The sequence below is a fragment of the Daphnia pulex genome, chromosome 2 (assembly GCF_021134715.1).
Source record: "Daphnia pulex isolate KAP4 chromosome 2, ASM2113471v1".
Classification (NCBI taxonomy): Eukaryota; Metazoa; Arthropoda; class Branchiopoda; order Diplostraca; family Daphniidae; genus Daphnia; species Daphnia pulex.
In genome coordinates, this window is record NC_060018.1 from 215,625 (window position 1) to 241,202 (window position 25,578).

At 46.5% G+C, this 25,578-nt stretch overlaps 6 protein-coding genes across 6 annotated transcripts; 4 read left to right on the forward strand and 2 right to left on the reverse strand.

Annotated features, from left to right (window-relative positions):
- The first annotated feature begins 1,754 nt into the window (after nt 1-1,754).
- Nucleotides 1,755-4,338, forward strand: LOC124188707 (puff-specific protein Bx42-like). Its single transcript, XM_046581511.1, has 6 exons — nt 1,755-2,245; nt 2,318-2,938; nt 3,001-3,199; nt 3,266-3,582; nt 3,651-3,929; nt 4,002-4,338. The coding sequence occupies exons 1-6, from the start codon at nt 2,229-2,231 to the stop codon at nt 4,201-4,203; spliced, it is 1,635 nt and encodes a 544-aa protein (XP_046437467.1). The 5' UTR covers nt 1,755-2,228; the 3' UTR covers nt 4,204-4,338.
- LOC124188708 lies at nt 4,297-5,057 on the reverse strand. The gene is made up of 2 exons (XM_046581512.1): nt 4,767-5,057; nt 4,297-4,705 (listed from the first exon to the last, which is right to left on the reverse strand). Exons 1-2 carry the CDS (start codon nt 4,945-4,947, stop codon nt 4,491-4,493), a joined length of 396 nt encoding a protein of 131 aa, XP_046437468.1. The 5' UTR covers nt 4,948-5,057; the 3' UTR covers nt 4,297-4,490.
- A 2,465-nt stretch (nt 5,058-7,522) lies between these two features.
- Nucleotides 7,523-21,912, forward strand: LOC124188710 (roundabout homolog 2-like). Its single transcript, XM_046581513.1, has 9 exons — nt 7,523-8,096; nt 11,368-11,721; nt 16,685-16,862; nt 17,004-17,134; nt 17,922-18,106; nt 18,217-19,723; nt 19,816-19,931; nt 20,017-20,268; nt 20,358-21,912. The coding sequence occupies exons 1-9, from the start codon at nt 8,003-8,005 to the stop codon at nt 21,285-21,287; spliced, it is 3,747 nt and encodes a 1,248-aa protein (XP_046437469.1). The 5' UTR covers nt 7,523-8,002; the 3' UTR covers nt 21,288-21,912.
- On the reverse strand, nt 21,901-23,716 carry LOC124188716 (activator of 90 kDa heat shock protein ATPase homolog 1-like). The gene is made up of 7 exons (XM_046581531.1): nt 23,458-23,716; nt 23,314-23,393; nt 23,141-23,250; nt 22,871-23,078; nt 22,455-22,780; nt 22,260-22,396; nt 21,901-22,191 (listed from the first exon to the last, which is right to left on the reverse strand). Exons 1-7 carry the CDS (start codon nt 23,535-23,537, stop codon nt 22,104-22,106), a joined length of 1,029 nt encoding a protein of 342 aa, XP_046437487.1. The 5' UTR covers nt 23,538-23,716; the 3' UTR covers nt 21,901-22,103.
- An 88-nt stretch (nt 23,717-23,804) lies between these two features.
- Nucleotides 23,805-24,776, forward strand: LOC124188718. The gene is made up of 3 exons (XM_046581534.1): nt 23,805-23,957; nt 24,042-24,235; nt 24,297-24,776. Exons 2-3 carry the CDS (start codon nt 24,052-24,054, stop codon nt 24,620-24,622), a joined length of 510 nt encoding a protein of 169 aa, XP_046437490.1. The 5' UTR covers nt 23,805-23,957; nt 24,042-24,051; the 3' UTR covers nt 24,623-24,776.
- Nucleotides 24,744-25,499, forward strand: LOC124188937 (sepiapterin reductase-like). Its single transcript, XM_046581874.1, has 2 exons — nt 24,744-25,208; nt 25,281-25,499. Exons 1-2 carry the CDS (start codon nt 24,744-24,746, stop codon nt 25,497-25,499), a joined length of 684 nt encoding a protein of 227 aa, XP_046437830.1.
- The last annotated feature ends 79 nt before the right edge of the window (nt 25,500-25,578 follow it).

Below are 25,578 nucleotides of genomic sequence, written 5' to 3' on the forward strand. Positions count from 1 at the left end.
ATTTCTTTCTTTCTTTCCCCATCTATCCGCCTTTCCATATGCTCCCCCCTGTTAGTTTGCCTTATCCATAAAGTTTTTCTTTCTTTTTTTTTTTGCTTTGACGATGAAATGTCTCATATGTACGGTAGTAGACATGTATACAGGCTGCAGTAACTCTAGTCTGGATGTCACATCAACTTTATGAGTTTACGGTCACGTCCTGCTAAAGTTGACCTGTGCACGTACGTTATCCTGATTACTCATTGGAGCGAGAATATTGTGTGCTCGGCGAGGCGAGACATCAAAGACGAGATGAGAAAAGAATAGAGTAGACGTAACATATCTTCAAGTAGCTCATAATTAAGAAGACAACCTCTTTTCCCCTTGTAAACAATTGCCATGGGGAAATGTCGCGGCTTCCTGATACATTTTCATAAGAAACACACGCATATCTACTTGAATGAACTGTATACATCCTGCATGCATTTATTATTGTTCGTCTTAATGAGATGCTCGGTGCTGTTGCGTAATTAACGTGCCTCGGGACCTCAACTATCTCTCTCTCCATGGGCAAATAACTTGAATAATAAACATGACTGCTGCCATGGGCTTATCTGTCAGTAAACTTCACCATCAGCTGCTGCGCCACAAGCACCCCGGTGCCAAATCAAGTTCCCCTTGTGCCAAGGCCTACATAGTATAGTCTGAGCGAGACAAGGCGGCCTATATCGATCGATCCGTCCAAAGAGCCTCAACCAACCCCCACCACCCAGCCAACTGTATTATCGCACAAGGGAAAAGGCGAAACTGCTATACACACACATATATAGTCTTGGATCAAATAGATGATATATATACAGAGGAAGAAGAAGACTTTGATAATGAGACGTGCTGCTGCTGCCGTTCCTTTATTTATTGGAGACCGGCATCAGCACATCTCGTATTGATTTCCTGTTGCAAAGAGAGCAGCCGTCGTCGTCGAAAAGTTCCCAAATCTTGTCCTACAACTGTCTCTCTATTATCGGATGTACTGTATGCATTGTGGATGCATTATAAAGCCCTACGCCGCAAAAGAGATTTATTGGCCCACACATTGAAAGTCGAAACGGAAGGCGGAAGAGAGACGGAGATGAGGCGAGCTCACGGTCACCGCACATCCACATTTATCATTTGTTATGGGACGAGACTCTGAACTGCCTCGCTGATTCGCATCGCTTCAAAATGAGAATCTATTCACTATAGTATATCAAACTCTTACGTTGGCATTTATGGCCACCGGATTTCAGACTGTTAAGCCAGCTATCCGTTGATAAATCAGATGGTGCAACCCTCCCAACGAGAACAGCATTTATTTTTACGACTGTGTCGTCGTCGTGGGATATATTGGCCAAAGTGAAAGTTTTTAAGGTGTTTACTTTTTTCATATGGCGATGCGCTCAGTTCCGCTCGGCGTCCAACTTGTAACACAGAGAGGGTCGATTTCATCAGCGCTCACTTTTACACGTCGGCGTTAATTGCGTTGCATCAAACGAAAAACACAGTGGGCGGCAACTCGTTATATTTTGCCTTGCCATTAGATGTTATTACAAGCAGATTGCAAGAGACGCGAAGTTCCATTAGAGTTGACAAGCGTTCGTATTTCAACTCGGGGCGGGTATGGATTACTTGACTTTCTTATTCTTTTCCACCCACTCTCGACTTTCATCTCATTACCGTAAAAAATGCCAAGAACGGCTGCGAGGAGAAGGAAAAAGGTTGTTGACTGCGCTCTTATTTTTTTATGGAACGGAGAAGAAAAACGTCGGAAGGAATATGAGAGAGAGACTGTAATAAGAAAAGGCGCGCTAACACTCTCATCTCAAGTGCGTCTATTTATTCCGCCCATCATTAAACCTTATTGGATACATCCAACGCAGAGCATACACACACACACGGCGCCACAATCTTGTAAAAAGTTTTCAGGATCGATACGACGTTTTTCCTTTTTTTATATAATTCCCATCACGTCTTGAGCGCCCCATCCCATTGATGGAGACACAATTTTATGTAAACTCTGGATAATTTAATAATATTCTTTTTTTTTTAATTTGTATCGAATAAAATGTCGATGTTGCGAAAAGCCGAAAATATCCCGCATTTTATCTCGCTCTGTTGCGAAGAAACAATCTGACAACGTTGCATCATAAATTATTCTCGAGTTACAATTTTTGTATTTGGCAACATCTTGGTTGAAAGACTCGACTGAAAACATGGCGTCGTTATCAAGGTATAATAATTATTTTTTTGATTTCCTTGTATTTAAACTATGTATTAATTATGGTCATGTTATTTTATACAGTTATCTCCCAGCGCCAACGCAGTTGACGTGGGATCGAGATGTCGAGGAGCAAAAGGAACGTGCTAATCGCCAAACGGCCATCGTGGCCGCCACAAAGGCAATCCCACCATACGGAAATCGCGATTCATGGATGCCTCGAAATGTTTCCGATTTCGGAGATGGAGGTGCTTTTCCCGAAATTCACATGGCCCAATATCCAATGGACATGGGTCGCAAAGACCAGGCTGGACAAAAGTCAAATGCCTTGGCCATCCAACTTGATGCAGAGGGAAAGATCAAATATGATGCTATTGCCAGGCAAGGCCATGGGAAGGACAAACACGTCTACTCCAAATTCACTGATCTCCTGCCTGCTGAAATTACCAATGAGGATGATCCCTCTTTGCACAAGCCCACAGACGATGAAATTGCAGATATAACAGAGAAAACGAGACAAGCCCTGGAAAGAATCACCAATGCCAAAGTAGAAGCAGCTCTTCCAGTCCGTGCCGCAGAGAGAACTGGCCCTGCTCAATTCATTCGCTACACACCAGCACAGCAGGGTGATGAATTCAATTCTGGCGCCAAACAACGCATTATCCGCATGGTTGAAGTACAAAAAGATCCCATGGAACCCCCAAGGTAAATTTTAGAAAAAGTGCCATTTCATTTCATTCCCATATTGACTGATTATTTTTCACTAGGTTCAAAATCAACCAAAAAATCCCCCGTGGTCCACCTTCTCCTCCTGCCCCCGTGTTGCATTCTCCTACACGTAAAGTAACTGTCAAGGAACAACAGGAATGGAAAATTCCGCCTTGCATTTCAAATTGGAAGAACGCTAAAGGTTACACCATTCCTCTTGACAAACGTTTGGCAGCCGATGGTCGAGGACTTCAACAGGTGCCGTCCCTAACGACCTAAAAACGTGTCTTTCCCCAATCAACTAAATGTTGTTGTTTCTCGCAGGTTCACATTAACGAGAAATTCGCGAAATTGGCCGAATCATTGTACATAGCCGATCGAAAGGCCAGAGAGTCGGTTGAACTTCGCGCCCAACTTCAAAAGAAACAAGCGCAAAAAGAAAAGGAAAAGAAGGAAGATACTCTGCGACAGCTGGCGCAGCAAGTCCGCGAAGAGAGAGCAGGTCTGCGACCCGGTGCAGGCGCTGCTGCTGCTCGTGAAGACGACGATGATGCAGCGGAGCGTGACAACTTGAGACAAGAACGGCATCGTGAGCGTCAACGTGAGCGCAACATTGCACGCGCGGCTCCCGGCGATAAAAAGTATTAAACATTTGATTTCCTTTCAACTTTTTCCAGTCAATTAATTAACAATTTCCATTGACGCGTAGATCCAAACTCGATCGCCAACGCGAGCGTGACATTAGTGAGCAGATTGCATTGGGGATGCCTGCTCGAGCTTCTGCAAGTGGCGAGACCATGTACGATCAGCGTTTACTGAACCAAACTCGTGGAATGGACAGTGGATTCGCCGATGATGAGGCCTACAATGTCTACGACAAACCTTGGCGTGAACAAGGAACTCTGTCCAGTAATCTCTATCGTCCGACCAAGAACCTCGATCAAGATTTGTACGGCGACGATTTGGATAAACTTGTCAAGACCAGCAAGTAAGTTGACCTACTTTCAAGGTGCATTGGTTTATGAAGTTGAAACTCATTTTGTTTTTCATTTGTTTACAGGTTTGTACCTGATAAGGAATTTAGCGGAACTGATCGTTCTGGTCCTTCCGGCTCCCGCAGTGGTCCAGTTCAGTTTGAGAAGGAAGAGGATCCTTTCGGCCTCGACAAGTTTTTGACGGACGTCCGCAAGGCCAGTAGCAAACGACCCACTGACGCGGAACGCTCAGACAAGGACAAGGATAAGAGACGGCGTCGAGACTAAATATTGTTTTTCTTTCCGTTGACGATTTCGCAATTTGTTTCATTTTACCTCACACAAAAAAAAATCTTTTTAAAAAAACCACAAAAACAATGATTCCTTTTCTCCAAGACCAGAATACATTTCAAATGAAATGTCTGTGACTAGTTTTATTTATTCATTGATTACGAGACAAAACACTTGATTCAATACTGTAAAGTGACGAAACATTTTGCAAGAATGTACATAATGGTAAATCGAAAATGCAGCAGAAGACTTGAATATCACCAGACAAGTGTAAGTAATAATCATCATGAAAAGAGTCCAGTGGAAAGTCCACGATAAAAACACCTAGCCTCCAGAAGCCTGTGTAGCTGCTCTATGCTGATAAGTCGGACATGAGCTTCTTCACTCAGCTGCTGTCTCTCCTGCAGCAGCCCAACCAGCGTGTCAGAGGTATTGTAGATTTGCAGTAGCAGCCAGTCTTGCAACTTTTTGAGATCATCAATCGCAAGGTTTTCACAAACTGGGAAGAGCAACACAATTAAGGGTTTGCAGGTAGAAAAGAAAGAACACGTAAAACTTACGAGAGTAGGTCTGTTTAACTGTGCGGGGTTTGAGCTCAAGTTCAGTTGGCAAAGTGCTGGAAGTTTCTTCATCGTTTGTGGGAGTTTGCAACGGATTAATCGCACAGAAAATGGCAGTTTTCGATGGTGGTGAACCACCGTTCAAAAGAGGTAACCGACAGTCATCCTGGCCAGTATCCATGGCGAAGAATGGAGTGGTCTGTCAAATCTCCAACACAACAACCATAACTACTTTTACTGGTTGTTGGGGAGCAAACAAGGGAACCTGTGCTGTTTGTCCTATCACCTTGACAGATCAAATTATTCCGAGAGATGGCGGTGGCGTCACGGCAACTGCTACAAATCTACCCAGTAGTAAATCAAGGGCTTTCGAAAGATTAGATTGGAAAACGCTAAAAAAACGAAGGTAGGCTACAACTATTGTTTGCTCTCCTTTCACTCTTTTTATTGTGCCAGTAGTATTACCTTTGGCTGCACAATAAGGACGTATGAAGGGCCACTTTTTTCATTGACTAGTCACCCATTCAAGTGTGGAGGATCTATCTATCTATATCAATCTATAAAAGAGAGAGAGACTTGTATTATAAGTAGTAGAGCCCCCGACAACAAAAGGAGCCCCCGTGGAGAGGTAGCTAGAAATCGTATGACCCCCGAGTGACAGATGTTCAAAGAAGACCCGAAAAGAGATTATAATATTCCGTCCGCTCTTAATCTCCCAACAAAAACTTGTGTAATGATGGTTTTTGCTGCTGAATCGACCGGGGGTGTAGTTCATATAATACAGAAAAGCGCCAAGTGGATTTCGGTGGTACATGCTGTGTGATTATCGAGTCCCGAAAGTCCCGTAATGATATAGGGATGCCCCCTTTCTCTTTTTTCTCCTTTTTGACGTTGTTCTCTTATTCGGTTGCTGCTGAGCTGCTGGGTGTATACCCGGACGCCCCTGCTGCTGGTCTCCCGGAGTCTCTTCTTTCACTTCCCATTTTCACTCCCGACGGGAATCATCCACGGCCGTATAGTCTCTGCTGCTGTTGACGATGCCCTGGGTTTTTATATACTCTCCCGTTTCCCCCTGCCTCCTCCGACTATTCCGCCGTAATTTACAGCTCAAGTCTCGGCCAACTGCTCCCTCGCTCATCTTCCTCCTTTTCAAAAAGATATGAGGCAGCCAAGCTCGACGGGCCAAAATATCCGGCAAATGGCTTAAAGAAAAGAGGATTTTCTCTTCATGCATCTTTCTCTCGCTCACGTCTTTTTTTTTTGTTCTCTCCCTAATGACGGACGGGAACTCGTCACGTTTTTATATACGGCCAACGTCGGATTATGCTGGATGGCAAAAGTTTTGAAATGATGATGGCCATGGCATTTTCAATGACCATTTCTCTGGATTACGACAGTCGCCTATATACAGATTTTAAACTCTGACAATTATAAGGTGATGCATTTGAGAGCTAGAGGAGAAGAATCTCTTTTTCTTTTATTTTGGTGTTTGAAATAACTTTGCGTCGTCACTGATGATTTATGGGCTGATATTTTCGTTTATTCTTCTGGGCGCCTATCTCATACATGTGGAAAAAAAGGGAACTCGTCGAGTGTGTGGACCTCGTTTCCTTTTTTATTTTATTATTACTACTATTTTCTCAGTATATAATAGCCGAGCGCATACACACACTGGTGTATAAACAAAAAACGGACGCAACCCTCTTCTTCTTCTTCTTCTTCTGCTGGGGGCTTATCATTTATTCAAAATCAATATGGCGCTCTAGCTAGCTGTGTACTGTGCACTGGATGGGCTGCTGCTGCCGTTGACGGTGTCCAGATAAAAAGGAAAATATTATTTCAACAAGAGAGAAAGAAATGAAGAGTAGAAAAGCGAGTGCGTGTTATTGTTCGGGACATATACTCTATAAGAAAAGAAGGGGAAGGGAAAAACGATATTCCACATATTTGTTTAGAGATGTTTGTGTTATTTTCCCTGTTATTTTATTATGCGAGAAGCAGAAGACTGGGCCTGGAAATAAAAAAAAAGGCGTCCAGGGTGGGTGGGAAAAATATCACCGACCCGCCGCCCAGCAGCAGTTGATGACAGATGACAACATTTTCTTCTTCACGCACTTGTACAGCAGCATTTTCCTACATTGCGCCACATCAAAAATCTCCTGCTGCTCAGACGGATTTCATCTTGTCGCTCGTTCGGCTGCTGCTGCACGACGGAAGCGACGACGACGAGACGCAATATAAATGCGCCAGACAGAGCAGCCAAAAGAACTTGCATTTCCTTTTTCAAAAAAACTTTATTGTAACGCGCCAGAGCTGAACTGCACGCTGATGAAAAGATGAAGAAGAAGTTGCTGCGGGAAACGGCAAAGACATTTTTTTGAAGAAGAAAAAAGGAGAGGAAATCACTTGGTACTCCGTGGCAACGGCGTCTGTTCTTGTTGCATACGGTACACGACAATTTATTATTAATGATTGCAGCGCGCGATATCGGGTGAGGAGGGTGAGACGACGTGCTAGTGATTCCACTTTCCTTCCTCCTCCCTCACAACAGCTGCCAACACCAACTTTTTCTTTTTTCTCCTGTCGTGACAAATGATTCTCAACTTTATACCGTCACCCACTTGCTTGATATTTTTAAAATGATTTCCGCTTTCTCTAATAGAGCGGAAAAATAAATACGTCAGTCGTGTCTAACGTCGTCTGCGCCTGCGCAGTGTTGCCGCTTCAATTTTTCGCCGAGCGATGGCGCTGACGATCGTGTGTGGGGGTTCGTCTCTCTCAGTGTGGCCGTAACCGCCGTCGGTGTCGAATCATTTTCTCCGTCACTCTGCACGATAATACATTTGTTGGCCAGGAAAAACGTTTTCCATCTCAGTGAATCGTCCATTATTATTCCATTCACGTTCCAATTTGAACCCACACACTTACTTGTGTGTGCACTGATTCTATTCATTTGACGGTGTGTGTGTGGACACGACCTCGTGTGTGTGTTACTGGTCAATTCCTCGTGGTCTGTCGTGTGATTGTATCTCGGTGTGTGTGTGTGTGCGTGTGTGATGTTTGTGTGAACGGAGAAGAAGAAAGCGAATCCGTTTGGAACGGTGCCATGATCGGTTGAACGCCTTTTTGGAAAAGAGGAAAAAAGAACCAGACGTGAGACGTCCGAATTAGAAACGCCCCGCCCGCCACGAACTTGGGGCAACGTCTGACGAACGAAGACGAACGAACGAACGAAGATGGCCACATCCTGGTTGTCGTCCCGCTCGTTCTTTATCCTTTCCGGCTGGATTCTGCTGGTCTGCTGCTGCTGCCTCATTGAACCGGCACGAGGTATTATATACTTGGTTGTCGTTTACTGTTTGACGGGATTTCGCTCGGGTGCTGGGCCACCATTTCTCGTTGAAATGAAACTGGAGAGGAATTTGTCCAATGTCTTTTGATCAATTGAAGGACATGATGGCTGCTGGAATGCCAAGATCCTGTTTCTCTCTCTCCTCCTTTGATATGATCCTTATAACAAGATTGAATTTCCGTCGTCGTCGTTGTCACACACACAATGTCCCTTGTTAAATCTCTATGGCCATCCTCATTTGCCAAACAAACGATCGTGAACAAGTTTGTTTTTAGTTTTCACGCTCCAGCAACAACCGGCCAGTGGCTCGTCTCGTCTTGCACAAACTTTTTATTTAAATTACGAGCAACCTGAGCCCCGGTTGCCAAAGCGTTTTTTTTTTTTCAAATAAAATCAGGCCAGTGGTTGCAGCTTAGAATCGGAGTCTGTCAGTTGGGCTTGATTCAGACTCAACTTATTGCCAAGCGTTTTTTCCAATAAAATAAGGTGTACATTTGCAGCTTATTTTTGTTTTGTTTTGTTTTTTTTTGTTTGTTTTATTTTATTTTTTTTTGTTTTTTTTTTTGTTTTTTGTTTTTTTGTGGTTTTATTGTTTTTTTTTTTTGTTTTTGGTTTTTTTGGTTTTTTTTTGGTTTTTTTTGGTTTTTTTTTGGTTTTTTTGGTTTTTTTGTGGTTTTTTTGTTTTTTTTTTGTTTTTGGTTTTTTTGTGTTTTTTTTGGTTTTTTTGGATTTTTTTTTATTTTTTTCTTTTAATCATTTTTTCGGTTAACGATATATGAATGCCGAGTTTGGATTTTGGCGGTCCACTTCCGCCCGAATACGATTTTCAACAGCCAATGTTCCTAAACGTAGGTTATTTAAGGCATATAGATGCCAAATTTGAAGTATGATCAAACCAATAAAAATGATAAGCATTGACAAGACTGCAAAAATTTCGAATATCATTTTCACCAATGGTATGTAGGGTGTTTGCAATATAAAACTGCTGTCTGCTATGGTCGTTTTGGGGCTGCCTTTATAGACTTGGCCAGAGGAATCCCGTTTGGCACTGTCCATTTCCACTGTTTTAATTAGATTCCTAATTATGTTTATGCTGTTTAACTTTTTGTATTGAATAGTAATCATACTTTAAGGGCTAACGAACATTGTTCAATTAGTTTTAAACGAGTAACCTGAGCCCCGGTCAAATCCGAGGAACTTCGGTCTAGCGTAAAGTCGGAATCTTTTGCTATTCGCTTTTCTGTTATTTGCCCAGTGACTAGGTCTACCTTACTTGAAGATTGCGTCATCACGGCGACGCTATAGACATCTGGTGGTGATTGGTTTGGGCATGTTTGGGCATGTTTTGACATGTTTTGACATGAATAAGCTCCTCCCCCAAAAATCCGCGATATGAATAAGCTCCTCCCCCAAAAGCTTGTTCTTATATTATATATGGATGATTACGTCGTCGTTGCTATGCTGAAAGTGGAAACACACTTGACTTTTGGCTGTCCCGCGTGCAACTCGAGACACCGAGACAAGAGAAGAAGAGTCGGGACGGGTTTTAATTAGTTGCCCCGCTGCACGACTGCCTTTTTTACCAATTTCATCCCTTTTCTTTCTTGTTGTTGTTCGATGGGCGCTCCTCGCACTCGGGTTATTTCAATGTTTGCCAAATTGGATCAAGTTTTCAAGCTCCTTCCTTCCTTCCTCGGGACTACTCGGCTGCGCCTTTTTTATAACCCATCCACCCGATTTCAAAGGAAACAGTTTTGGAATAATAAGGCACCGGCGTGTCGTGCACCACCACCGAGACTCTTTTTTCTTTCCTCTTCAACGGACGAAAAGTCTTTTGTTCCCGACTGGGGTAGGGGAGAGGGGGAAACACTTTGGCAGCCGCCGAGAGCGAAACAATAGTCGAACCGAATCAAGCCAGCCAGCCACATTTCCATCCATCCATCCGGCCCTGTTGTCTGGCTAAAAGATATTTGCTGTGCGTTGGTTGTCGTCGAAACGGGAACAAAAGAGTCAACACTCGACGACGCTGCTGGATGGGATGGATGGGTGGGTGGAAGGGAATTTTTAATCCGACGTCTTATTTGTTTTTCAAAACGGCCAATCAAAAATTCCTCCCCTTTTCCTCCTTCTCTCTTTTCTCATTCTGCCCAGTTAATGATCTTTTTTCTATGCGGGAAAGTGGGTCTTAATTCCGCTGGATTATCACGACGGCAACTGACCCACCACGGTCCTTGTAATTGAAAAAACAAAGAAAAAAGTCCAGTCTAGTCCCGAACGACTATTATTAGGAGCTACTATTCGCTTTTAATATGTTGATCCTCTTCGTTCAGACTCTCTCTCGGCTGCTGCTGCGTAAAGAGGAAAGATGAAAAAGACGCGGGCGCCCGCCAATAATATGAAAGCCTCGGGAGAAGAAGAAGAAAAAAAAAGAAGTGAGAGACGTAATAATGCACCTCGCTCCTGTTTGTCGGTGGTTGTTGAGGCGGGGGGATTTTTCTTTTTATTATTTATCAACTATTCAACGGTGGGAGGGAGAGAGCAATAACTTTTTCGGTGGGGGGATGTATATAATCAAAGATGCTGGGCACGGCCAACTTTTGCCTCCTCCCCCGTTCGCTTCTAGATTACATAAATAAGAGCATCTTTTGGTTCTGCTTGCCTTTTTCCTTCTTCTTTATTATTTAAAGGGTATCATGGAAGAAAAAAGAGTCGAAAAGAGGCTTAGAGGAGGAACTTTTTCTTCTTCTTCTTTCCCTGGGCTTGTGGGTACTTTTTTCATTTGAAGGCCTGGCAGTCGTATTGGCTTGGTGGGAGAGGCCACGGGAAACGGACATGCATTTGGCTCGCGTCACGTCGACATTTTGATTTCCTGGCGGCAGCAGACAATCCCCTAAGAAAAGAAGACGCAACTTTTTTTTACTATTACGAAGGATGGGGGGCGATATAATAACCCCCCCCCCCCCAGTCTGTCCGTCCTTCTATCCATCCATCCGTCTCCTATACTCTGACGTTGGAGTTGGTAAAGGATCGTCATGGCAACATCGTCGATGAATAGCCTCCTAATTGAATCGACTAAACTAAAGCTACACTCTGCTCCTGCTCCTGCTCCTGCTGTACCGGGCAAGGAACTGCAGTAGGGGGGGGGGGGGGGGAGGAAACTCGAGCTCACCAATGACCTGAATACATAATGAATGTACATATACTACACACTCACCCATTTTTGATCATCTTCTTCTTCTTCTTTGATAGGAATAGCCGGTCCATCGCAACAGCAGACGACTGGCAATCGAGGAGGAGGAGGAGGAGGAGTGCCGCCTCGGATTATTGACGACCCGACCAACGTGACGGTTTTGCGCAATGAGCCGGCCACATTGCGCTGCGCCTTTGACGGCGTGCCCCAACCGGAGGTGACGTGGTACCGCGAAGGAGAGCCGCTGGAGCCGCGCGGACACCGACTCGTCCTGCCCGACGGGGCCCTTTTCTTCCTGCGTGTCACCCAAAGTCGCGGGCCGGCTAGTCGCGGCGACGCCGGGACTTATTGGTGCGTGGCCCGCAACGCCGCCGGCCAGGCCAGGAGCCGCAATGCAACTTTAACCGTCGCCTGTAAGCAGTTGCCCCTGTCCTGCCCGTCACATTTCCTATTCCCTTATCTTCTGGCATGAATCTTTGATTCCCACCCAGGTGACCTTTATCCCGTCTAGTATCTCCACTCTGCCCGGCTTTTCTAGCTAGGGAGCTGGGCTGGAGTTGGCCGGGCTCCTTTCCTTGACGTTTGAACGTTAATCTGCCATTCAAATCGGATTCAAATCCCCGGAGCGGCTCATCTTTTATGCAATCCATCCATCCCCGTGCAGCCCCACTGTGGATCTTTTTCCCCCGGCTGATCCTCTCGTCCGTTGTCGTCGTCCCTTTTGAAACTATTAGCGCCAACTCGTCCATCATCCAACGTGACGTGGATCTCCATCTCCCCCGTTATTCAACTTTGCTTCTAAATATCAGCAGCAGCGTCGTCGTCGACTGATGGACGTGATCAACTCCCGCCCGTTTGCCCATTGGATGGTTAAGGTTAGAGCCGGGACCAGAGTCTCATAGAGTTGCAACTAACTGGCAGGAGAAGAGTCTAGGGAGCAGCCATAGCAAATCCCTTTTGTCTTTCCTGTTTAGTTACAAGGCAGGAGGATCGGGTGACTCTTTTATAACAACAACCGGCGTCTCCCCTTCCTTCCTTTTTTTCACGGAATTATTTTTCTCTTTTTGAAAAAACAAGGAGCCGAGATTTGTTGTTTTTTTGTTGTTTCCCATCGCGCCGTCGAGTCGCCTGTTTTTCGTTATCGACGCACAGTTGCACAGTCGAGTTGAAAGGGAACACGGTCGAGTTGGCCGCTGATTCCGATCCGATTGAGCCGTGGCAAAGCGGAGAGACAGAAAAAGAGAAATTGTGTAATGCGCCTTGTGTGTGTGTACATGAAGGGCGAGGCGCTGCTGCTGCTGGATGGACGTCGCGTGCTGTTGACACACGCGCGTCGCCCCCTCGAGCGTTCCAGTCTTTGGGAAAAAAAGAGCCTGGAACGCATAAAAAGGGAAAAAGAAAGAAGAAGGGATAAATAATGTAATATTGTGATAAAAATAACACGCGAGAATATCACTCGGCCTAGAGGCCCTGGCGACTTTTTCCCTTTTGATTTCATTGGCGGTGGTAGGAGGGTGGTAGGGGGTGGTAGGGTTTATTCTAGTCGGATGGAATAACGTCGGCGAAATTGGCAGGAAGAAAAGTGTAGAGGGGGGGATGTATAAATTTATACAAGAGCAGTTGGGGGACGACGACGTCGATCCCTCTAAAAACTCTTAACGGTGTAGACGACGGAGAAGGGGGCGACGACTGTTGGTGTAGTATTCGATTTTTACAAGCTCTTCCTCCACCTCCCCCACGGCCGGCCGACAAGGAAAAGGGAAAGGAAAAAGTAGAATTGTGTGTGCGCCTCCCCGTGATGATGACAACAACAGCAACAACCACCCACCCACCCGACTCCTTTGCTACACTCGAGCAACTGCCTCCTCTCCTGCAGGACGGGGTGGAAAAAGAAGAGTAGAAGTAGGAGGAGGAGGAAAAGTTGTCGTAGCGCTGCACACACAACTGTACCTTAGACATACATGTACATTATATCAGGACCCTTTTCTTCTTTAGCCCATCAACTCTCTTGGGTAAATAACAAAAGCGAATCCGAGAGAGTAGAGACAGCAGCCGCACGATCAATACCCACCCACCCATCCGCCTCTCTCTTTCTTCTTCTCTTGCTCGGCTGTACGCCCAGTAACGACGTCGGCGTCTTTTTTCTCTAGGAGGAAAGCGACTCTCTTCTTCTTCTTTTACGGCCCCCCGGAATTGATGGCCTCCACGAGATTAGACGAAAAAAAAGTACATTTTTGAGAAAAAATGTCGTTTTATTATTATTTCTTCTTCTTGTTCTCTTCCGTCAAGCGACTCTCTCTCATCTTTTGCTGTTCCGGCGCTCACATTATGTTAATACGATCGGCTTGTGTCGCCAATGTGTCGCACGATCCATCGCACGAAGCGCGCCATCCATCCATCCATCCGAAGGGGAGAAAAGGAAAAAAAAGGCCCCACACACAGAGACACTTTGTGCGCCCCGTGTGTCTGAGCTGTTTACAATGTGATTCGATTCTTTTCTCTATCTAAACCCATCACCGATAAAAGGGGAGGAGACCAAATTTTCCCTTTTTTTTTCCTTACTCCCTCACCCACCCCATCCATCCATCCATCCATCGAGTTCTGTTTCTTCTTCAGTCGACCCGCCGCTGCCGCCGCCACTGATTCGATTCCGGCCTCGGCCCGCTCGTTTGACAGATCCAGAAAAAAGAAAAAGAAAGAAGAAGAAAGGCAAAGTTGAAAGACTCAACACAACACAACACAATAACAAGCAAATTCTTAGGCGGTGGATTATAAAAACTCGATTCCTCGCATCCATCCGACCGGCACAGAAGGGGGAAATAATGAAAAGCCAAAATAGAAAATCGGGAAATGAGGAAATAATAATAAAAAAAAGAGCCCCAGCACACACATCCATCCATCCATCTCTGCTGCAAAGTGGTGGGGAGCGACCACATGAGAAAAGAGAAAGAAGAGAAAAGGATTGTGTCTGATTGGCTCATCCGTCGTTGAATCACGCGGTCTCGATTCATCAGCCACCGCATCTTGTTCTCTCTCCCCCCTCCAACTCCTTGTTCAACTTCTCAGACTGCAAGGGATCCATCCATCCATCCATCTCGAGCTCCTCCTTCACGCCGCGGCTAAAGAGGACGTGGGGGGATTGAACGTCTTGCAAAAGAGCAGCAAGGAGAAGAAGGACGATTTGTATTATGACTTGATGCACACAATGTGTGTGTGTGTGCCGGGGGGGATCTTTACCGGGGCGCATAGGATCAAAGTCTCCGCCAACTCTCTTGTACTATAGCGCGCGTTTCCCTTGGAGCAACAAACGACGGGGATTGTCCAGGGGTGTCTTTGGACTCGAGGGGCTTTTTCGGCGCATCAATCACATGAAATGAAACGCTTTCGCTTCTTCTTCTTCTACTTTTATTCTTTGCTCACTGCTACGAATGGATGGATGGACCAGGAGCAGAGATTTATACAAGATTTACGCTCGACTGACTCGATCCAGCTGCTCTCCTCTCTCTCCATATCCCCGCTTCCATCTGCTGCTGCTGCTTTGATGCTTCACTCTTGGTTGTTGTTGTTGTTGTCCACCTCTTTTCGCCGATCCTTTTTCAGGAAATCCTTTGATGCCAAGTTGTATTCAAATCAGCAGGAGCGCAGCAGCAGAGAAGAAGAATTTTGGCCAGAGGATTTGCTTGTGCGAAATCTCAGCTGGTCGGCCAAATGGCATAACAATTGCAATTCGGGCGACATTCCCTCACGCATCAACGACGCGAGTGTGGCCTGGAAATTGATTGGGTTACAACCGACAGCCAAAAAAGAAGAAACGGGACTGGGGTGGCTGCATGTAGGAGCGGCGCCACTCGAAATAGGAGCAAGACAAACAATCGCACAACGACGACGACACATCCGACGAGGAGTAGAAGGAGGGAGCGAGGGAGGAGGAAAGAAAAACACAATCAATACAAAGTGGCTATATCTTCTTGGCTGTCGTTTTCTCTCTCTGTGTGCAAGCAGAGGAGGGGGGAGGACGGCCTTGCCAGCAGCAGAGGAAATGGACGAGATTATTTCCATCATCTGGCGAGTTGTTGGAGAAGAGAAGGAGGAGGAGAGAATGGAGGAAAATGAGGAAGAAAGAAGAAGAAGAAGACGTGTAATGACGTCTAATCCAATTGCTCCCGCTGCTGATGCGTCCCATCCCGCGCTCTACAATGTAACGTGGCTGCTGCTCGTGTCCCTCCTGCTGCTGCTGGAACAAGCGGGAACAAGAAAAACGTGCCCTTTCTTTCCCTTCTTGCAGGAGTAGCACAGGCGATCCGTCCAATCTATCCGCCACTGGCGTTTAATCTCATCATTCCGCGCCACCTTTTCTTGTTTCGCTTCTATTGACCGACTCTTCGTTCGTGTTGTTGCCTTCGTCCGACATGAAAGACAACAAAAGAGACGAATTACAACAACCCCCCCGTCCCAAGGAATTTGGCATCCAGCAACAAGAGCCATTTCTATTCTTTCTGGCCGCCGCCCGTACTGCCTGTTTTCTATTCATCAAAAGTGTAACGACGATATTGTCTGAATCTGGTCGGGCCCACGTCTTGTGTTATTATTGGACTTTTGGCTGTTTGTTCCCCCCGGCAGAAGTAAAAGACGAAAGAGAAGAAGAAGAAGAAGAAAGAGCTTTTACATCATGTTGGAACGGGATCGTTTGATTTTCCGACTCCCTGGTCACACACACGAAAACGAATCCCATTCCCCCTTTTTCTAGTTAGTGGGTGGGGGGAGAGAATGTTCTATATATTACACTACACTACGCTCACCATGTGTAATGTTATATTACACATCCAGTACAGTGGAATATAAGCCGGATCGATCCACTGCTGAACTGCCATGGACTGGGGTAGGAGGGTAGGGGGGAAAGATGCCATACAGTCCGACTGTTCTTCTTAACTTCCCCACGCCATTCCTTTCCTCTTCCCTTCGTTTTTCTGGAATAAAAAAGAGTAAAATGCATAGAGAAGAAAAAAGCTAATACCACCACTACTATCCCCCGCCGACCTGATTCTCTCCGGGGACTCAACTTGAAAGACGTCCATCGAGTCCAATCCGACTAGACTAGACCCAGTCGTCGTCGACGTTAGTTTTTCTTTCCCTTTTCTCATCCGAAAAAGTTTGTACGTGCGGCAACCAGAGAGCCGGAATGGTCTCCCGGATGTTGAGGAAAAAAGAAAAAAGTCCATTGGGCCGATGTAGCGGACAGAGACGGAAGATGTTACTAATACCAGCAAGTTAATCACACGGTCCAGGGCACCAAAAGAGATGCTCATTTAATATTATGGCGATAAACTTTTGATGTTGTCCAATTCTAATCATCTTGTTCCATCGAAAAAATTGCAGATTTGCAAGCCGATTTCCGCCGACTACCCGAATCGACTCGAGCCGTTGTCGGCGATCCGGCTCGTTTCCACTGCGTGTCGCCCAGGGGCCAGCCGGAACCGGAGGTCACGTGGAAAAAGAACGGTGTCCCCATCCAAGGACAATGGGATGACGAATTGGGTTCCCTGGACAAGGAAAGGTATAAATGATCCCTCCTTTCGACTGAGTATACCCTCGTTATTATTTTAAATTATTTTGAAAACAATTTGAATTTGACGATGCGTTAATGATGCGACGACACACTTGATTATCTTTCTCGTTCGTGCCAAAATAATAAAAGGGTTCACGTGGAGGAGACGGGCGATCTGATTATCCGGCACGTGCTAGCCAGCGACGAGGGAAAGTACCAGTGCGTCGCTCACAACATGGCGGCAACACGAGAGTCGCCCGCCATTTCATTGTCTGTCTACGGTAAAGCACAAAAGCAACTTTTTCCACATTTTTCTTATTCTTCTTCTTCCCATTTAAAAATATCGAAACCCCTGGACAGCAGTTTTCGCTTGGCTGTTTGTGATATGATCCACTTTTGAGTGAAATTCAACTGCTGGGACAAAAAACTGCCGACAACAAGTTTTTGTGTTATTTCTTCCCCCCTTTTTCACGACTTGCGTGGCACACGGTCGACTGGTTCGGGTGCCCTTTTCACCCACCCCCTCCTTCCAATCCATTTTGAATGGTTTACTCGGCGCGAAAGTTGAAGTAGGAACAGAGAACCCCCCTGACATTGCCGTGGCTCGATCCTGCCGACCCACTCGACTGAAAAGAATGACGGCCAGGAAAGAAGAAGAAAAAACTCTCATCCATCCCAGTAGCAGCACTGCAATCTACGAGCTGCTCTTGGTCTACTTCGCTGTGGGCGAATAATTAGTTGGACTCGTTCCTTCCGGCAGACGGAAGACTCGAGTAGTTTTTCGTAGCTCTTATCCTCGTCGATCCTCCTCCTCATTCGTCAGCATATAAACACACACTGAACTGTAAATGCATATCTCGCCGTCGGGGCAGCACACAACCACACCAAACCGCCTTTTATTTTATTTTTCCAACTCCCCACGGTCGCAATAATCACTGCTGGAACAAAATAACACGCACCACCCCCGTTCCTATTCATTCGTCGTCCCTTTTGTTTCCAGCCCAGTCATTCAACAACCCCCATATCTGCATTTCTTTTATTTTTCATTTCTTCCACACACAAACGCAGTTCGTCCTCAAGTTTCTGTTCCGCAAAATGAGCTGGTCGTCGTACTCGGAGAGGAGGCCCTTTTCGAGTGCCAGGCTTCCGGTGATCCGGCACCCAGACTGGCCTGGCGTCGATTGGATTCAAACGGAGATTCTTCTTTAGCTGCAGTCAAGTCGGACGACACGGCAAATCGATCCACGTTCAAGGTAGTGACGACGACCCTAAATCGATAATCCATCCGGCCAACAAACAAAAATCCTAATCGTTTTTCTCATTTCTGCTTATTTTGCTCACGTGTTGCGCTTCCATCTAATAGATCCAGCACGTCGCCCTGACCGATGCCGGCCGCTACGTCTGTGAAGTGGAGAACGCCGTCGGCAAGGCCTCGGCTCTGACGGTGTTGACCGTTCTCATTCCGCCCACTTGGAGCGTCCAGCCGCCGCCGCAGATCCTTAGCGAGGCCGGCGGATCGCTGACGGTCGACTGCAGCGTCAACGGCGTCCCCCCGCCGCTCATCTTCTGGCGGAGGGAAATGGGACCGCTGGACGTTGGCAACAACACCAACACCAGCCGCTGGCAAATCGCCGCCAACGGAACGTTGAGCATCCGCCAACTGGAAACGGAAGACGCCGGTCCGCTTTATTGCGCCGCCATCAATCCGGGCGGGGCTCTTTTGGCTCGGGTCAACCTGGAAATCACGGTCCCTTCTCTCTCGGTGCCCATTTACTTTCAAATCGGCCCGGCCAATCAGACGCTGCCCATCCGCTCGCCGGCCCTACTTCAATGTCAAACCCAACCGGATGGGCCTGGACTCGGAGCCGAGATCTATTGGACCCGCAACGGCCAGCCGGTCAATCAGAGTCAACCGGGACTGGGCATCCTCCCAACTGGTTCCCTCCAGATCGATCACCTACAGCCGGAAGATTCCGGCACGTATACATGCTGGGCTGTCGGAGCTAAGCGAACCAACAACACCAGCAGCAGCAGCAGCACTCTGATGTCCGTCTCTTCCTGGACGGCCACTTTACTAGTGGAGAATCCCATAAATCCCAACGTGGCTTTCAATCGGGCACCGTCCGATCCATTGGCCTTGCCCGGACCTCCGTCACAACCCGTGCACACCAACCAGACGGCCCATTCGGTGACCATCACGTGGCAGAGCAGCAGTCGAATGGGGGCCTCGCCACTGGTCGGCTACACGGTGGAAATTTATAGCCCGTCTTCGACTTGGTCGGAGGCCCTGTTGCCCGGCTCTTGGACTTGGGGTGAACAACTGCCCAGCAGCAATCAATCTTCTTCTTTTTCTGCTGCTGTAGAGACTCGGCACTGGCTAGTGGCCGTCCGGAAGTTGAAAGCCAATACGTACACGATTGAGGGGCTGAAGGCGGGCAGTTGGATCCTTTGTCTCGTGCGGGCTGAAAACTCTCACGGCCTTTCATTGCCCAGTCCCGTTTCACAATGGATCCACTCTGCGGCTCACTCGCTGGCCGATCCCGACGTCGTCCAGACTCGTGACCTCCTTTCCGGCTCTTTGATGCAGTTGGATCGCGTCCAGGCCATCAGCTCCACCGCCGTCCAGCTCCACTGGGACATTGTCGACGGCGAGAGTTACATCGAGGGCCTCTATCTCTTCCACTTTGAAACGGCGACGCCCACTCTGCCCACCGTCCGGTCCACCCACACTGTCAAGGACCCCGGATCGATGACCTACACCCTTTCGCAATTGAGGCCGGACACCAACTACACCGTCTTTTTGGTTCCGTTTTATGGCGCCGTCGAAGGCCGCCCGTCAAACAGCCGCACAGTCAGGACCCATCCAGATGGTAAAAACGAAAAAAATAACATTCTTTCAAAATTCGATTAAATCACACACGTACACCCATTTGTAAACTCATGTCCATTGTTGACCGCACAGCGCCGAGCGGATATCCGCAAAATGTCACCGTCAGACAATTCAACGAGAGCAGCGTCCTGGTCCAGTGGCTGCCTCCGCCCGTCGATCAACGCAACGGACTCATCACCGCTTACCAGGTATACATCCTCACACCGACTCTGGCCATTTCAAATACAGTACAAAACAAATAATCCAATCCTTTTGCGTGGCGGGTCAAAATAGATTTTCGTCTACTCCGCCGAGACCAACATGTTGCTGGCCAATTTGACGCTTCCTTCCACTTCGACGTCCATCGCTGTGGGCGGATTGGAAGGCGGAACTCGCTACGCTTTCAGGGCAGCCGCCTGGACTCTGGTCGGATTGGGTCCCAGTTCGCCGGCCCTTGTCCTCTCCATCGAAATGAATCAATCGACGTCGACGGTGCCCATGACGGACCAGGAAGCTCCCAACTCGTTTCCGACCCACGTTGCCCAGGTAAAAGCCAATTCAATCAAGTCCAGCTTCGATGATGATGATGATCGAGTCTCTAACGGAAAACGTTTCATTACTGGGGATGCGCACAGGAAACTTTGATGATTATGCTGGTGGGCGGAACGCTGTTGGTTCTCCTGCTGACTGTCATCCTGGTGGTGATTGTGCGCAGACGGAAAGTTTGCCGGGACGGTGGGAGCAGCCGATCCAGGTCGAATACCCGCGGCAATCAGAGCAATCACTTGCTGTGGCCGCTTCCGTCTCATCAACCGTGGGCCAATCATTCGTCGTCAAACTCCAACGACCCGTCCAAAGACGTCCATCCCCAGCTGGGCCCCGATTACGCCGAAGTGTTTCATCACGCTAATCCCAGCATGTCGTCATTTGCATCGTCATCCCACCACCAGCAACAGCAGCACAGCCTTCAGCCGCCGACGGCCGCCAACATGACGGCCGCTTCTGCTTACGCTTCCACAACGCTAATCCGCAATTCGTCGGCCTCATTGCCGTTCCGCTATCAGCCGTCGGCTGCCGGCCGCAGCGTCCCCCAGTTATTAGCCGAGGCCGGTGGTGGTGGGCGAAATTCAAGTCAGCCGTTGGTGCCCAATTGGCTGGAATTGCTTCCGCCGCCGCCACAACATCCGCCTCCTCCATTAGTCGCAGCAGCTGGAAGTAAAATCATCGACTACCAGCCGCCCTTCTTGACTGCCACGTTGCCGTCGACCATCCACGCTGGATCCAACAGTTGCGCCGCTGCCCCGCCGAATTTCAATCCCTGCGGCGGAGGCGGTGGAGGCGTCCAGCACTATCCCTTCCGCTCGTCATTCAACAACGCTCAATCCCAGCCGACGCTCCTGCCCAACCAACACGCCCGCAATTCCTTGTTCTTGCGGCAGTTGCACCGCCAATCCAGTCGCTACCAGAGCGAGGATTTAGTCATCCCGCAAGAGGTCGAGGGCCTCTACGCCACCTGTACCTATGACCAAATCGAACCCCCTTACCCGCTGTCGTCTTATCGTTGAAATGAGACATGATTAAGGACATGCCAAAAGCCAAAATTGGTAATAATTATATATATAAAATAATTACCCATTCACACTCGACTCTAGTCACGTCTCTCTCTACCCAGGAGAATCCTCCCTCCTTTGGAAAAGGCTAACCAAAGAAACACAATTTCTTCTAATGAATTATTATTTTGACAAAAGGCTCGACATGTAAACATTTGTGACTTGTGTGTGCGTGTTTCAACTTTTAAATATTTCGAAAAAATACTCCCCCCAAAAAAATAATAATAATCGCTTTGGCGTTGTGAGCGTTTCTTTCCTTCCTTTTGTGTTTCTACTACATATAATATAATATATGATCGATTATATAATTATTATTCTGTCTCTCTATTGATGTGAAACTTTCAATGTGCTGTGATAATTTTCCAACAGGTCAACCCGTTTCTAATTGGCTGTTTTCTTTCCCACTTTCAGTTTCTTGACTGTAATAATTTGAATGGATTTTTATATGGATGTAAATATTCGTGGCTGTACGGTGCGCCGAGCTGTACTACACCCACCTCTTCCCCCAACAGCAGCTTGCGCGCCACCTTCAATTATGGAAAGTAAATAAAAATAATTGAGGATTTGGTTTCATCAGGAATTGGTTCCGTTCATTTTCTTCCAAGATTACGTAACCAAACTTTGATCCAGAGAAGGAAAACCGAAAAAAAAAAGAAATTGTTGAATTGAACTAATCATGACAGCAGACAAGTGTAAATAGCTCAAATACAGGCGACAAAAGGATTTTTGTGAGAGCGATAGGAGAGGTATGTCATTTTGTCTGGCCGGTGATCAAAGAAGAAATGCGCCGAAACCAAAAGTTCGTTTGATCGCTTCCCAATAGTATCTTTGCCATCCCTCGACAGTTTTGTCGAATTCGCTGTTTTAAATAAAGAAAAATTTCAAATATAAACTTGAATGCATCAATTATAAAACTCAATTTCTTACGTAGAGGGAATTCCACTCTGACTCAACGACAACTTCGTAGAGTCTCCTTCATCTTTCAGTTCTATAGTCACCGTCGAATGATGACCTTCTGGCCAGGTTCTAAATCTCCATTTCTGGACAATTTTCTTGTTGGGCAACTATGGAAAAGATTATTGACGATTGCACCATTTCACATTTCAAAGTAGAATAACTTACCAGTTCAACAAAGGTCCCGGTTATGTTGCCTTCAAAGAGATTGAATTTGCCTCCGACCGAAGGATTGACCTGCACCGAGGCGCAGGTAAATGCTCGCATCAATTCGGGTTGCGTTAGGACGTTGTACAATTCAACTGGTGGGCATTTGAAATTCTGGTTGCACGTATACGATTGCATTTCAACCTTTACTCCAATCTGCAATTGTTTCAAATCGGGAGTACTAACAGAAGATGGCAGTTTCACACCGGGATCCTTGGTAACTTGGGTCTTGTCGCCATTTTTGACTTCTGTATCCTTTTTCGGTAAAATCATACCTTGGGTAAAATCTGATGAAACAACAAAGGGGAAACAAAACAAGAATCAGCATTAACGATACATCAACTTTCATACAAAAACACAAATATATTGTTATTAACCTTCTTTTAAACTTTTAATGTACTTTGCAAGTTGTTCTCTGATCACTTTGGCCCCTACAGTTCGCATCAACTGCTTCATGGCATCTGCATCAGGGCCTGTAGCAGATGTTGTGACGTTGACATCAACCTCATCGGCATTGTTTTCGTCACTCAAATTGGGGATGATGACGGTGCCTTCTATATTTTTAGTGGTACCACTCACTTTCCCCTGTAATAAGATGATAGTTATGAATATGGGAGTACTACTGTATGCCTTTCATCATTCATTACACTCCACTTGAGATGGAGGGTCCATTCAAAGAAAAAAATGAGTTTAGCCTTGCGATTGTTAGCAGAGGCTTCTCCTTCCATCTTCTCTATTTCAGTTATAACACAGTTACCTAAAACATATAAAACGTCGGATGTAAAACTTTCGAGTCTTAACATATTGTAATGAATGTTACCAATTATGTCATTTATTTCCAGGCCATTTAAGAGTTCATCAATCTTATCTTTAGACCATTGGGATGCATTCTTCTCTGTCCTGTAAACAATGGTATAATTAGTAAATTGCCGTCGTATAAGCAGGTTCCGGTAGATATACTTACCAGTGCCAGTTATTCACATTAGTGGCATCTGGCCTCTCTTCGACGATCCACCGTGGATCTCCTTCGCCCCACTTGGCCATCGTTATTCCAATTAGGAAAACACAAGCGAACTTCAACTGGCACTACAATTACGACAGGACTGTATGATCTGCACTCGAGTGCGAGCAGAGAAACAAGGATAAAGGATCGGTAAGGATCTACTAGTATTTTAACCAGAAAGTTCTAAAACATGCTCGAAAAGTCGAGTGCCATCTTTCAATTGACGTAACAACTAGATTTCGTCTGCTATTTGTTGAATGAATTTTAAAATGTGAATAAATAATCCGATGTGTATTTAAATAATTAATTATTTTATACAAAATATAATTTTCTAAATATATACATCTTAATAACAGTGAAAACCGGTTTATTTCTAAAGTTTTCTCGATTACCCTGAGAGGACAGCGCCATCTTATCGGGGTGTGGGTGACACGTTTCTTTCGGCGGTAGAATACCTATCGGTAAATGTTTCTTTTGTTTAGTTGACGGTTAACACGAATTTGTGTTTCTATAATTTATCAACGTCCCGATTATCTCCCATTCAGACTGTGCTGAATGGATGACCCTTGGGAAAGCACTGTTGATGGAAATATCACCTCATCTGTTGAACCGAACGAATTTCACCTGCACTTTGACAATAACTTTTGTCCATCAGCTGATTCCAAAGACAATAAAGTCGATTCTTCCAACGAATCTTTCCAGCCATTACCCGACTCTTCTACTTATTTGGAGAATTTAGGTATGTGATCCACATGTATATTTTGTTTGTTCTTTTGGGTTACATGTGATTTCCCTTTCAGAAAAGAAGTTGTGCAAATTACGGAAAACCCCTTCATCAAACAGTGGGGCTGAGAAAAGAGATTTGCTGCTGTCTCTGGCAGGAGCTCGTGAGGGCCACATTGACCGTTTATTGAATTCACAGTTTTCTCAGTTGCAAGGCTTGGGTGAAATTGAAAATTTTGATTGTCCTGTCGAGGAGTCTCTGTCTGGCACAGTGATTCGGCACGTAGCACCTCACTTGCAAGCAGTGACAACTGGAGAGCTGGTCCATCTCTTAAAGGCAGATCAGTTGCAAGAAAATACTCCTGAGGAAGACACACCAGAGACTAACAACCAGCAAGAGTAACCATCATATGAATAGAAGAAGAATGGATGAGTCGTGTTACTGGAATCAGAAAACCTTTGCCATAGTGACTGGTGCCAGTCGTGGCATAGGGAGGACTCTGGCTGAGAAAATATCGAAACAAATGGGCGCGGACTCTGTCCTTTTGCTGATTTCCCGTGACGAAAAAGATTTGGATTCGTTACAGAAGGCCATCGAAACCGATCGACCGTCAGTGCGAGTTCATGTCGGCGTGACTGACTTATCCAGCTGTGACGAGTCGGCTTTGAATGGTGTCGTCTCATCTGCTTTGGCTGGTGAATCGGCCGAGTCCTTTGCCCACGCATTGTGCGTCCACAATGCCGGATCGCTGGGCGACGCTACCAAGCGTTGCACCGATCTGGTCTCGGTGAACTCGTGCGTCCAATACTTTCAGCTCAATTTGGCTTCCGTCGTCGTTCTCAATGCGATTTTCTTGCGCCGCTTCGCCTCCAGCCCAGTCCAGCAGCGCAAAACGGTCGTCAACATGTCCTCCCTCTGCGGAGTGGAACCGTTTTCGTCGCTGTCGCTCTACTGCACCGGCAAAGCTGGACGGGACATGTTTTTCAAGGTATAATAAATCCGATTAGTATCGATCCTTTTTTGCCCGCCTATTTGACTGGGGCCCCATCCGTCTAGACAGGTTTTAGCCAAGGAGGAACCTGACGTCCGAGTGCTCAATTACGCGCCGGGCCCGGTGGAGACCAACATGCGAACTCAACTTCTCCATCAGTCGTGGACTGAAGAGATCAAATCTGGCGGCCTCGGTCTCACGACCGAAATGACGTGCGACCGGCTCATGGCGATTTTGGCCGGCGATTCCTACGCCTCCGGTGCTCACGTCGACTACTACGACCCATGAAATCATGCCACATTCCAGTCCCAACAACAAGAGGATCTGCCCGGTTTGTTGTTTCCCCCTTTTTTTTCAAAAAAATCCC

What these genes read in the sequence shown, in the direction of transcription:
- LOC124188716 (XM_046581531.1), bottom strand. Translation starts at nt 23,537, where the DNA reads ATGGCCAAGTGGGGCGAAGGAGATCCACGGTGGATCGTCGAAGAGAGG. An exon ending in CCCTCCATCTCAAGTGGAGT is followed by an intron (nt 23,079 to 23,140) that starts GTAATGAATGAT and finishes ATCTTATTACAG; the next exon opens with GGGAAAGTGAGTGGTACCAC. An exon ending in CCGGGACCTTTGTTGAACTG is followed by an intron (nt 22,397 to 22,454) that starts GTAAGTTATTCT and finishes TCTTTTCCATAG; the next exon opens with TTGCCCAACAAGAAAATTGT.
- LOC124188710 (XM_046581513.1), top strand. Translation starts at nt 8,003, where the DNA reads ATGGCCACATCCTGGTTGTCGTCCCGCTCGTTCTTTATCCTTTCCGGC. An exon ending in AGTCAGGACCCATCCAGATG is followed by an intron (nt 19,724 to 19,815) that starts GTAAAAACGAAA and finishes TTGACCGCACAG; the next exon opens with CGCCGAGCGGATATCCGCAA. An exon ending in TTCCGACCCACGTTGCCCAG is followed by an intron (nt 20,269 to 20,357) that starts GTAAAAGCCAAT and finishes GGATGCGCACAG; the next exon opens with GAAACTTTGATGATTATGCT.
- LOC124188718 (XM_046581534.1), top strand. Translation starts at nt 24,052, where the DNA reads ATGGATGACCCTTGGGAAAGCACTGTTGATGGAAATATCACCTCATCT. An exon ending in TACTTATTTGGAGAATTTAG is followed by an intron (nt 24,236 to 24,296) that starts GTATGTGATCCA and finishes TTTCCCTTTCAG; the next exon opens with AAAAGAAGTTGTGCAAATTA.
- LOC124188937 (XM_046581874.1), top strand. Translation starts at nt 24,744, where the DNA reads ATGGGCGCGGACTCTGTCCTTTTGCTGATTTCCCGTGACGAAAAAGAT. An exon ending in GACGGGACATGTTTTTCAAG is followed by an intron (nt 25,209 to 25,280) that starts GTATAATAAATC and finishes CCGTCTAGACAG; the next exon opens with GTTTTAGCCAAGGAGGAACC.
- LOC124188708 (XM_046581512.1), bottom strand. Translation starts at nt 4,947, where the DNA reads ATGGATACTGGCCAGGATGACTGTCGGTTACCTCTTTTGAACGGTGGT. An exon ending in AGTTAAACAGACCTACTCTC is followed by an intron (nt 4,706 to 4,766) that starts GTAAGTTTTACG and finishes TGCTCTTCCCAG; the next exon opens with TTTGTGAAAACCTTGCGATT.
- LOC124188707 (XM_046581511.1), top strand. An exon ending in GATCCCATGGAACCCCCAAG is followed by an intron (nt 2,939 to 3,000) that starts GTAAATTTTAGA and finishes ATTTTTCACTAG; the next exon opens with GTTCAAAATCAACCAAAAAA. An exon ending in GCGGCTCCCGGCGATAAAAA is followed by an intron (nt 3,583 to 3,650) that starts GTATTAAACATT and finishes ATTGACGCGTAG; the next exon opens with ATCCAAACTCGATCGCCAAC.